This window comes from Notechis scutatus, chromosome 3 (assembly GCF_049901735.1).
Source record: "Notechis scutatus isolate UNSWTSFEM ecotype Mainland chromosome 3, rNotScu1.2, whole genome shotgun sequence".
In the NCBI taxonomy this organism is placed as follows: domain Eukaryota; kingdom Metazoa; phylum Chordata; class Lepidosauria; order Squamata; family Elapidae; genus Notechis; species Notechis scutatus.
In genome coordinates, this window is record NC_142011.1 from 109,059,856 (window position 1) to 109,073,194 (window position 13,339).

General features: G+C 39.2%; 1 protein-coding gene across 1 annotated transcript in view; it reads left to right on the forward strand.

Moving 5' to 3' along the window:
* The first annotated feature begins 1,782 nt into the window (after positions 1-1,782).
* The window catches only part of LOC113421687 (dimethylaniline monooxygenase [N-oxide-forming] 2-like), a 32,083-nt gene continuing 20,526 nt past the window's right edge, over positions 1,783-13,339 (forward strand). Inside the window, exons 1-2 of the mRNA XM_087960035.1 lie at positions 1,783-1,920; positions 2,933-3,121. Of these exons, the coding sequence (XP_087816161.1) occupies positions 1,789-1,920; positions 2,933-3,121 (321 nt within the window). The 5' untranslated portion in view covers positions 1,783-1,788. The remainder of the gene's footprint in view (positions 1,921-2,932; positions 3,122-13,339) is intronic.

A 13,339-nucleotide genomic window follows, 5' to 3' on the forward strand; every position in this document is an offset into this window, starting at 1 on the left:
ATTGAATTAAAAGAAGCTGAAGGAAGACAGTTGACTTGCTCCATCTGCTTGCTTGGAGAGTGTAGAAGCCTTAGGGGAAAAGATCAATATATAAATATTCTTGAGTTATAACTATTAATTTAGTGACTGTTCAAAGTTACAGCAGCGCTAGACAAATGGACTTAAAACTGGTACTTGCACTTAAAACTGTTGCAGCATCCCCACAGTCACGTGATCAAAATTTGGACGCTTAGCAATTGGCAGGTTTTTATGAGAGTTGCAGTGTCCCAGGCTCATGTGATTGCCATTTGCGACTGTTGTGTCTGGAAGGATGGGTCCAAGAACGGAGACAGACTCAGAAAGTAACTACAGCTCTTTATTAGTGACTTCCGATCTGAGCGAAATGCCCTAGCCGATGTCTCCTTTGGCCATGATTTTGCTTTGGACCATGGGGTCTCTTAGCCCCAGGACAACTCGATCCCTCATGGCTTCTTCTAGATTTGTGAAGCCACACAACCCACCTAAATTCCTTAGGTCAGCTACAAAATCCCCGATGCTCTCACCTTCGCGTTGGTCCCTTTGATAAAATTCATGTCTGCGGATAAGAGTCGGTACTGCCGGTGCATAGTGGTTGCGCAGGATGGGAGCAAGGGTATCCCAGTCCATCGATTTAACTTCAGCCGGTTTTGCCAGCGCTTTGGCCATTTTAAAGACGGCAGGTCCGCAATGCGTCAGGAAAACTGCTCGTTTTTTGCTGGGAGTGGCATCCTTCAGATTGTTGGACTCTAGGAACATCTGAAACCTGTCCATGTATGAGTCCCAGTCTTTGCTGGCTGGATCGAACGGGGCGGGTGGTATAGCGCTGCTGGCCATTCTGCCGATGTCTGCGTGCTGTCAGCCACGTGCTCTTGTTGATCGTTGGTGAGTGCTCAGTCAGCTCTGCTGTCTCCGGATCCCATCCTTGTCGCCAGTGTTGTGTCTGGAAGGATGGGTCCAAGAATGGAGACAGACTCAGAAAGTAACTACAGCTCTTTATTAGTGACTTCCGATCTGAGCGAAATGCCCTAGCCGCAGCAGCCCCTTTTATAGAGCTGGCTGCGGCTATACGGCCAATGACAGAGGTTTGAGCTTGCCGCGCTTGGTTTGCCCAATCGCGGCAGCCCATTTACCAGCCAATCGGATCAGTCCGGAGCGACCAATCACGACCCGCTGTTAGCGGACCAATCCGCTTTGCAGGCTTTCAAGCCTGCTAGTCCGGAACAGCGACCTTCCCAGGCACTTCCCAACAAGCAGTCAATGAGGGAAGCCAAGTTCACTTAACAACAGTTATTAACTTAACTACAAGTTATTTTCTTAATAATCGTGGTGAAAAAGGTTGTAAAATTGGGTGTGACAACTGTCTTATTTAACAATGGAATTTTGGTCTCAGTTGTGGTTGTAAGTTGAAGATATGACAAACATGGCAGCAAAACTTTAAGCTGACTTAATCATAGACTGCATTTATATTTTTATTTTACAGAGCCACACAAATGTGCCACTGCTGCCTCCTAAATCAAAAGGAAAAATTTTCCAAGTGTGTGCATTGATTAAAAATGAACAATAGAATCCTGCATGATTTTTCCAGACTTTCACTGGTGGAAATACAGCTGAAATCTACTTTGGCAACATATTAATTCTCTTATTTGTACCACAAATGTTAGTTGGACAGGCTGTGGTTATCTGTTGTTTGCTGTGTATTGATTTGATTTGGTTTTCAAGAATCTGTGGAAGCAAAATATAATGGCTCATTCCTTTCTGTTGCAGAACAGAATGGCCAAAAGAGTAGCCATCATCGGAGCTGGGGCGAGTGGCCTCACGGCTATTAAATGCTGTTTGGATGAAGGTCTTCAGCCAACATGTTTTGAGAGAAGTGAGGACATAGGGGGGCTATGGAGATTCCAGGTATGTTTTCTCATAGGCAATATTGACTGTTCTGTAACCACCCCTTCAACTAGCCTCACTAGAATGCTTCTTTTTTTTTTGTCCTCAACAACCAAGTATTCCTCTTTCTCTCAGCAAATAATTTTTTCTTCAAGAATCTCCTACTTTGGACTCTGCTCATTAGGGTGACATTTCCCCTTTTATCTATCAATAGATACCTAGTTAATTAACTATTAATTATATGGATAGGAGAGAAGAGAAATAGATAGATAGTACATAAAAAACAACAATCTACTTTGTAATATCCAAATATGAGGTAGTTGATCATCGGTGAAACATCAGTAAGATGAAAAGGAAAATTGGATGTAAGATTTGTGTAGTTGGGGAGCTTTTGACTGTTTAACATTTGTGTCCAGATTTTTAACTGTTATATTTAGCATGAAAATCAGAAGTTTCGGAACCTTTTCTGAAGAGAACTTTTTGTGGCCCAAATATTCTGATTCTACAATTTAAATAAACAGGCTTTCAGCAGCCTCTTTGGATTATTTTAAATTAACACAATGCTATATGAACAAATGTGTTTCCTTTTTTGTAAATCTGAAGTGCTCTAGATGGGCACAGAGACAATATGCTGGGTTTTTCTTCTCGGTTTGTGCCAAAATGTAACTCTTTTAGGTATAGAGTTATGCATGTGATTCTGTTAGGTTTTATATGGCTGTTTATATGACTAAGGCTCTCTCTTAGCTGTGTTCAGCCACTGTGTACGATTTTTTTCTTTTTTACTGTTTTGATCATGGTTAAATAACTAGTTAATAGTTAAATACATTGGAACTTGATATATTGTGCTATATTTTTTCTTTCATTTCCAATATGGTATATGGTCAGACATGTTTTTCAAAGTACTATTGGGACTTGAAAAAAACATAAATTAGACAAGAAATCATAGTAAGGATTCATGGTCAACAATTTAGGCCATCACCATATTGATCTGTCTTCAAAAATCCCTCTTATTAACATGACAAATTTCTTGCAGGAACATGTCACTGAAGGTCACAGCAGCATTTACAAATCATTGACTACAAATAGTTCAAAGGAATTGATGAGTTTTAGTGATTTTCCTATTCCTGAGGAATACCCAAACTATGTGCATCATAGTAAAATGATGGAGTACTTTAGGATGTATGCAAAGCAGTTTGATTTGATTAAGTACATACATTTCAAGGTAAGAAACTGAGAATCGAGATTTTGCTGGGAGGATGAGTGGATATCTTGGTAGTAAATGTAGTTGCAGGATACAAAATGCAGAGGTAACTATAAAGAGCTCTTCAAACAGCTATATCGTATAAAATGGAATTAGCAACGTGTAATAATGAAAGTTCAGAAGATAAAACTCTAGAAAAATATAATTTTCTAAGAATCAGTTTTTATGAACATTACTGCAATAACCCTTCCCCACAAGACAATAAAATGGCATTCTTCATTAAGATGCTGCCTATAACTCTCTTAGAACTTTGCACTTTAATAGAAATTTTATTAAAGATTATAATTGCAACAATAAAAAGATATAAAAGTGAAAAGAAAGAGTAGAAATTTCAGAAAAAGAGAAAAAGAAAGAAAGATAGGAATATAGTAAACTTTTCTTAACTCTCTTAGAACTTGGAACATGTCAGGTACTGGTTTCTATCTGAACAAGCTCCTGCTATCCAGGGACTTGGATAATTCTGTCTAATCCTAATCCAGATTTTGGTAAATCCAAGAGAAAAAGACTGAACCTGCAATCATTTGTATCTAGAGAGAGGTGTCAAACTCGCATCATCACAGTGGTGTCACGTGACATATTGGGACTTTTTCCCCCTTTGCTAAACCAGGCATGGGCATGGCCAGTGCATGATGCATCTGGCCTATGGGCTGTGACTCATTTCTTGGTAGGAAATTGTGATTTTCTTATGAGCTAATTGAGAATGCTGATTCAAGCAGAACTTGCAAAATAATAATATATTTCATTCCATTATTCATTAGGAGTAAACGCAGATCTCTTTTAAATTGAGTTACACATGTAGTGCTTTCCTGGACATATTCACAGAGTTTGTATTGTCTTCCTGGCATATATATTATGTGTGTGTGTGTGTGTGTGTGTGTGTATTTTTTTTCTTAAGTTTTCGCGGGTACTTACATGTATGGTATTCAGCTTTGTTCGGGTATTTTCCCACGTCATTATAGTTGTGCTTTTAAAGTTGTAGCAACGTTTCGGCAGAATCTCATCTGCCATCATCAGGCTTCTGTATTGTGTTCGTCTGTGAGTCAGGCTTTCACAGCTGTTTCAGTTTTAAATTTGAGGCTAGCCTACTGCTGTGCCGAATGTTTTTTTCTTCATCCTGATTGGTTGGGAGTCTTGGTCTGTGTTTATTGGTCTTGGAGTTTGCTGTGTTCTGCTTGATTGGTGTTTCTAATATCTTCTGTCTGTTTTGTGGCTTTTTTTTGTTGTCTTGATTGGCTGGCAACATTGTGTTCCTGTATTGGAGGCTTTTAGTGCGGCCTGGCTCCGAGTAAATGGACAGCTATCATTTATTAGGAAGCTAGGTTTCATCTGGATGCCTGGTTGGGGTGTGTTTGAGCTGGAGGTATCAGGGGGGATCTGTTTGTGCCCAGGTGTTTGCCTGGCTTGTGGTGTGGAGATTTTTTTGTTTGTGAGTGCAGGCTTCCAAATAATTGACAATCTGGTGGAATCATCTCTTCTATTCATGCTTTCAGGTCTTTTTTCAATCTCTATGGCTTCTCTGATAATTCTGTGGCTGGGGGTTTCTATAGTGGCTAAGGTTTTCGTGCCATTGAAGTCAATGCTATGACCTGTGGCTTTCATGTGTTGGACTAGTGAGGAAGTGTGTTCCAGCTTTTTTACTGCATTTTTGTGTTCATCCAGGTGGGTACTTATTCTTCAATTGGTCTGTCCAATGTATGTGGCAGGGCATGATGCACAGGGGACTTCATATATACCTTGGTTTTCCAGGTCAATTTTATCTTTGGGGTTTCTTAGGATGGCTGCTATTTTTCTGTCTGTTTTGAAGGCAGTCTTGATGTGATGCCTGTGTAGTATCTTACTGATTTTGTCTGTAGTACCTCTTATGTAGGGCAGGACAGCTGTTCCATAGGTCTGTTCATCTTCTAGGTCTCCATTATGTCTCAGTGTGTTTTTGTGGATCAAGCCGGTGATTTTGCTTTTGTGGAAGCCATTAGTTGTCAGTACTTTAGTCAGGGTGCATACTTCAGTCTTTATGTGTGTCTTGTCTGCCAGGCGTTTGGTTCTGGCGATTAGTGTTTTGGCCACGGAGTTTATCTGTGCTGGGTGGTGGTGGGATTGGGCGTTAAGGTAGCGGTTGGTGTGTGTTTTCTTCTGGTATATGGTGTGTCCTAGTGTGCCATCTGTTTTTTTGTAGATTAGTACATCTAGGAATGGTAGTTGTTTGTTTGTTTCCGTTTCCATGGTGAACTTGATTTTGGGGTGTGTGCTGTTTAGGTGTGCTAGGAAATTGTTTAGGTTTTCTTTTCCATGGGGCCAAATCACAAATGTGTCATCGATGTATCTTAACCATAGTTTGGGTTTGTGGGTGGCATTAGCTAGGGCTCTGGATTCAAATTCTTCCATGAACAGGTTTGCAAAACACATACAAACCGCTATCTACACACACTCTCACACCACCACCCAGCACAGATCAATTCCGTAGCCGAGACACTCATCTCTAGAACAAAATGCTTAGCCAACGAACAACACCTAAAAACCAAACTACACACTCTCACCAATGTACTAACAGCCAATGGATTCCAAAGAAAGAAGATTACCCACCTAATCCAAAAAGAAACCCCAACCAAAATCCAAGACAGAGAACAAGAGAATGGCAAAGCCCTCCTCCCATATATAAAAGACACTACAGACAAAATCAGCAAGATCCTCCAAAAACACAACATTAAAACAGCATTCTGCACAAACAGAAAAATATCCACCATCCTAAGAAACCCTAAAGACAAAATCAAGTTAGAAAACCAAGGAGTATACAAAATCCCCTGCACTGCCTGCCCCTCCACATACATTGGACAAACTAACAGAAGAATAAGTGCACACATTGAAGAACATAAGAACTCAATCAAAAAAGAAGAACCGACCTCTTTCCTGGTCCAACACCTCAAAGCCACAGGACATGAGATTGACTTTAAAAATACCAGAACTATTGCCAAAACTGAACACTTCAACAACAGAATAATCAGAGAAGCCATAGAGATAGAAAAACGCCCACACAGCATGAATAAACGAGATGACACCTCCCGCCTACCAGCCATTTGGAAACCCGCCCTCATGAACAGACGAGTACCTAACATGAAGACTGACACCAGACCCACACCCATGAGGGCCATACAAGATGCCACTACCACACTTCCACGTAGAAAGCAGACTCACACCCACACAGAAGATGAGACACGACCACGGACCAGAAGCCGCACTGCAGCTGCATCACTACCCACTTCAAACCCCTCCGAGCCATACATGAAGCGAACTGACACCCACCATGAAGATGCGGCACGACCACGAACTCGAAGCCAAACAGCAGGATCACAGCTCACCAGCTCAAATCCCCCAGCAACTAAGACTAACCTGAGCACAACCAAGCCCCCACCTGAACAGAACACGCCTCCAGCCAATCAGAACACGGCCAACCCCCCAACCAATCAGAACACAGCCAAACCCCCAACCAATGAGAACACACCCCCACCCAATCAGAACACAGCCAAGCCCCCACCCAATCAAGTCACACCCCCACTAGCAGTTAAAAGGAAGAAGCAGCTGCAAGCTCACATCACTCTGAGAAGCACAGAGCCGAAGACACAAGCCTGAAGATGATGAATGAGACTTCATCGAAACGTTGCCTAGATACTTCCAATCTTATGCGGGAGAAAACCCGAATAACCAAAGATACACACACACACACACACACACACACACACACACACACACACCACAAGCCAGGCAAACACCTGGGCACAAACAGATCCCCCGATACCTGCAGCTCAAACACACCCCAACCAGGCATCCAGATGAAACCTAGCTTCCTAATAAATGATAGCCGTCCATTTACTCGGAGCCAGGCCGCACTAAAAGCCTCCAATACAGGAACACAATGTTGCCAGCCAATCAAGACAAAAAAAAAAAAGCCACAAAACAGACAGAAGATATTAGAAACACCAATCAAGCAGAACACAGCAAACTCCAAGACCAATAAACACAGACCAAGACTCCCAACCCATCAGGATGAAGAAAAAAACATTCGGCACAGCAGTAGGCTAGCCTCAAATTTAAAACTGAAACAGCTGTGAAAGCCTGACTCACAGACGAACACAATACAGAAGCCTGATGATGGCAGATGAGATTCTGCCGAAACGTTGCTACAACTTTAAAAGCACAACTATAATGACGTGGGAAAATACCCGAACAAAGCTGAATACCATACATGTAAGTACCCGCGAAAACTTTAGAAAATACACACACACACACACACACACACACATGGTATGACATAAAATCTTTTAAAAATTTTTTTGTAGTCTTCAGTTGCGTTTTGTTTCTACAAACATTTTCCAGTAGCGATTTCTTACTGTGCTTGATGCAGTATAATAACTTAAGCTGTATTTTTCTTCTTACCTTGCTTGTTTTACCTAGAGTAATTTCCTCTCACTTTTGGCAAAGTGAGCTTCTTGAGTGAAAAACATAATTCATGATCATTAACTTTCTTGTTTTAAATCAATATGTCTAATTAATCTTGAGCCCATATGTTTTTAAAAAGTAGTTCTTTTTTCTAGAGGAGGGGTTAGGACTCTTCATCCACACAGTAACATTGACTTTCTTGTAAGCCATTTTAATCTTTGTGGTATTCAGTAGGGAGGAGGGAGGGAGGAAGAGAGGGAGAGGGAGAGAGAGAGATTTTGAATTTAGTATATATTATTTAGGTTTCTGAATCCAGATTACTATAGCTTAGATAGAGTACCTTTACTAACATTGTATAGTGATAATAAGAATGCAAAAAAGATATTTTGGCGAGCTTTATAAGCAAGAAGAAGTAATGGGAGAAAACATTACATACTATTTGGAGGGAAACGGTCTGAGCCCAATCTCTGAAGAAAAAAAAGAAATACTTAATAAAGAAATAATATTGGTAGAGCTACAAAAGGTGATACAAAAACAAAAAAACAATAAAACCCCAGGTCCGGATGGTTTACCCGGCGAATTATATAAAAATCTACATGAAATATTTGAACCAATACTACTAGATTTATATAGCAAGGCATTGAAAGGATCAGAAGGAAAGTCAGGATGACGGAGGTAAGAAAGGCGAGACACGGAGAAAGGAGTGACTGAGCAGTTTTCAAACGGAAAGAGATGGCAGGACATTAATGGGAACGGAGAAGAAGAAAATTTGGCAGAGAGTGGGCTGAAAGAGATGACAAAAGAGGATTGGAAAGAAATGGAGGAGATACGAGTGGAGTCATAAAGAGAGAGACTTGGAGGGAGTAGTAGAAAGACAAAGCAGAAGAGAGGAGAGTGGAAAATGATTTGGACTGAGACGGTGAGATTGGAGAGAAAAGAAAAGGAAATCTTTGAGTGAGGTGTATGAACTGTAAACTTTAAAGATAACAAAATAGGCTGGTATTGAAATATAAGTTTGATTTATATGATTAACATGATCTGTATGACCTGTATGATTTGAATGTGTTTGTCTATTAGAGCACTGTCTTAAGGCGATTGTGGGTATAAGAAATCAAAAAGGAGGCTTTCTCCTTCTTTAATTTGAAATAACTTGATGGTATAGTTATCTATACCATCTAAATAGGATTATTAAATAGGTCTAAATAGGATTACTGGGTTAAGGAACATAGTGATAAATAATCTTAGAGTAGGATATTAAGAGTTTAAGATATTGTTGTGTGTATAGAGAATCTAAACCTTGACCCCTCTTTTATTGTATAAAGGAGAAACTACAATACATTGTGTATAGAAAGAAATAGAAAAGGGGCGTTTGAGTAAGAGATATAGAGATACATGCAGATGTAGATCTTTCAATTGATAAAAACCTGACTACTGGATTACTGCTCTAAGTTAAAAGTGAATTAAGAAATTAAAAAGGGGGCCTTTTTGTCTTTCCTTCTCTATTGGGGTGATATTTGAGGTTATAATTAAATATTGTATACTGAACTAAGGAAATATAGTGATAAATAAATTTTGATTACAATATTAAGAGATTAAGGGGAGAGTATATTTAGATGATTATATATAAATGGAAATTAGATTCCCCCTTTTATTATAAATAAAAGGAAAAAAAGAATAATTTTTAATACTTTGTGCATAAGGAAAGGCAGGAGGGCTTTGTCCGAGTAGGATATTGTTAGATATATAGTGATATTGACCTTGAGATAGAGAAAGGGATAACAAGTAGTGCTAATTCTATATAATATAATAAAGAGATTTGAAAAGAAGGAATAAATTGAAAGTAAGAGATTAATTTAAAATATATTGCAAAGGAGATAATAAAATAGGTAGAAATAAAAAGAGCTTGAAAATAAGACAAGGGCCATGACATCAGCCTGGAGAACGGCAAAGAAGATAACATCTAGTCCAACATTGACAATTACATCACCTGCCAGTCAAAAGGCAATTGAAGGAATGTCAGGGGCAGAAAAACAAACTGTAGCCAATATGCAAACAATACAGGCTTCATTAATGACCATTCAAGAAACCATGCTTAAAATGCAAGAACAACAGATAAAAACGCAAGAGAATATTTCGCAAAATCATTTATTTTTATTTTATTTGATTTGATTTGCCAATTGTTTACAAGATAATAAGTATAAGTGTATACATAGTTGTGAATACATGAAATGGGTACATATAAGAAAAATAAAAGAATAAGAGAAACAATAGGACAGGGACGGTAGGCACGATGGTGCGCTTATGCACGCCCCCTACAGACCTCTTAGGAAAGGGGTGAGGTCAATAGTAGACAGTCTAAGGTTAAAGTTTTTGGGGTTTGGGGAAGAGACTATAGAGTCGGGTAGAGTATTCCAGACATTGACCACTCTATTGCTGAAGTCGTATTTCCTGCAATCAAGTTTGGTGCGGTTTACTTTGAGTTTGTATCTATTGTGTGCTCTTGTGTTGTTATGGTTGAAGCTGAAGTATTCATTGACAGGTAGGACATTGCAATGTATGATTTTATACACCATGCTTAAGTCCGACCGAAGACGGCGTAATTCAAGGTTTTCTAGTTTTAGAATTTCAAGTCTGGTGGCATAAGGTATTCTACAACGAGTAGAAGAGTGGAGAACTCTTCTTGTGAAATATTTCTGGACTTTCTCAATTGTGCTAATATCAGATACGTAATGAGGGTTCCAGACTGATGAACTGTATTCGAGTATTGGTCTAGCAAATGTTTTGTATGCTCTGGTTAGTAGTGTGATATTACCAGAGAAAAAACTTCGTGAGGATTAGGTTAACAACTCTTAATGCCTTTTTGGCTATGTAGTTGCAGTGGGCTCTAGCACTTAGATCATTAGAGGTGAGTATTCCAAGGTCCTTTACAGAGCTTGGGTCATCAACAAGATCTTGACTATTCAGCTTGTATTTTATTTTCTGATTTTTTTGCCAATATGTAAGACAGAGCATTTATTTGTTGAGATTTGAAGTTGCCATTTGTTTGACCATTCAGATACATAGTCAAGATCTTTTTGTAAGGTAGCAGTATTTTCTGTGGTATTGAACAGCTTTACATCATCAGCGAAGAGAACAATTGCTCTTAATATGATCACAGAGGTCGTTTATGTAGAGTATGAAGAGAGTTGGTCCTAGAACACTGCCCTGGGGACACCACTATTGACAGGTACTGGATTTGATAGAACGCTCCCGATTTTGACCATTTGTTGTCTGTTTGACAGGAATGCTTCTATCCAGTTATTCAGTTGTCCAGAGATACCATAGGATTTTATTTTTAGGAGTAGTTTGTAGTGTACCACTGAATCAAAGGCTTTACAGAAGTCTATGTAGATTACGTCAATTGCTTTGCCCTGGTCGAGTTGTGTCGTCCATATGTTTTTGCAGTGTAAGAGTTGCAGATTACAGGATAGTTTTTTTCTGAAACCAAATTGTTTATTGGAGAGTAGGTTGTTTGACTCTAAGTGGAGGATGATGGATTGGTTAATAATTGATTCCATGACTTTACAGGTGACGCAGCATAAGGAGATTGGCCTGTAATTTTCAACTAGGCTTGGGTCTCCCTTTTTGAAGATGGGGATGACTGTGGCTTGTGACCATAGGTTAGGCAAGGAGCTGGTCCTGAAAGATTTTTCAAAGATTATGCTTAGAGGTTTGGCTGTGGCAGTGGATAGCTTTCTTAAGAAGTAGGCACATATTCCATCCGGTCCAATAGATAGAGATGGTTTTAGATTGCGTAGTGATTTTTCGACATTGTCTTCTGTGAAATCGATATGTATTAGATCATTGTTGTTATCTGTGGTACGGCTAGGAAATACTGGGCATGATCCATTGCTGTTTACAAATACTGAGCGAAGAATGTGTTAAAGATGTTGGCTTTAATGGTGTCGTCGTTGCAGTCTTTACCATCAGGTCCTATCAAGGGAGGGATGGACCTTGAGTCTTTTAGTTTGTTGTTTACAAAATTGTAAAAGCTCGGGTGGAATTGGTGCTTAGAAGGTTTTCCTCTTGTTTAATGTGATAATTGGTGCATTCAGTCTTTATCTGGTGGCATAAATTTTTGTATCGGTTTTTGAAATTGGCAACGTGACCAGATTTGTTTTCCGCCAGAGTGATCTCTTTTTGGATTGAAGTTTCCTTATTGATATGGGTAATCTGCTTTTTGTTTTGTTTTGGGAGTTGTTGTTGGAACATATAGTTTGATGACTCTTTTGACTTCAAGTAAAAATATGTTATAATGGTCTTCAACAGTATTGCATCCAGTGAATAGAGTTTGCCAATCAAGGGATGAGAGATCGTTGTCTATAAGATCATAGTTGCCTTTTTGAAGTTACAATAGGGGATTACATCATTGTGGTGATTTTTGTGTGGATGTATGTTGAGACAAAAGTCGATCATATTGTGGTCACTACTGGAAAAGGGTTCTTTAGTTTTTATTCCGTAAATTAGGTTCAAACTGTTGCAGAAGATGAGATCGAGGCAGTTGTTTAGTCTAGTGTTGTTGATTACTAGTTGTTCCAGTCCCAGATTTGTAATAGCATTATAGAAGGTTGTGTGTATGATTTCAGTTGTACAATCATTTAGGGTCCAGTTAATATGAGGTAGATTGAAATCACCAAGAAGGATAAAAGGGTATGGGCAGGATGCAGCCCATGTTAGTAATGTATTTAGCTTGTTTACATGTTCGATGTCATAATCAGGTGCTCTGTAACATAGTAAGAATCGAATTGTGATATTTGAGGATAGTTCACAGATGATGGTTTCAGGAAGGGCAAGCTCCTGGGTAACTTGGATATTTTTTAGATGTAAGGATTTTTTATAGAATATAGCAACACCACCTCCTCGACGATTTTCACGATCTGATCTGTAAACATGATAGTCTCTTACTGTGGTAATGGAGTCGGGGAGAGATGCATTGAGCCATGTTTCACAGACAAATATAATGTCGAAGTTAGCCATATTTAGGAGGAAGAGAAATTCAGGTATTTTATTCACGAGGCTTCTTGCATTGAGTAGTTTGCATTTATCATATGGAATTGAAAGGCAATATTAATAAATTAGAAGACAAAGTTGATACCATACAGCAAACAATGCAAAAGAACGAGTAGAAACTAGAAGAGGTGGAACTTAGAACAGTACAAAATGAAAAGAAACTGGAACTAATGGACAACAGGATGATGACAATAAATAAAAGATTAGAAGAACAGATTATTCACCTAGAGATGGACCGCGCTGCCTATTACTTGAGGTTTCCAAATACCATTGAAAGTAGAAATGAAGATCTGAATGTGCTTATGGCAGAATTACTTGCGCCAGCTTTACAAAGGGAGACCCGAGAGATCCTGCTAGAAATCGACGAGGCCTAAAGAGTTCAAACGAGTTATGCTCTATGTAACAGGTTACCCAGGGAAGTCCACATGTGATTTGCCAGGAAACAAGTATGTGGCATTATATACAAGACAACGTGAGATGAACCGTTGGTTTATAAAGATAAAGAAGTGCAAACCTTGAAGCAGGTTCCCAAGAAGGTGTGTGAACAGAGAAAAGACTATAAGTTTTTGGCAATACAACTTATCCAGAAGAATATAATGTTTCGATGGTTAATTCCAGAAGGCTTGTTGGTAACATGGCAGGAAAAAGAGAATCAGGATAGATAACGTAGACAAGGTGCAAGATTTCTATGAGCAGATT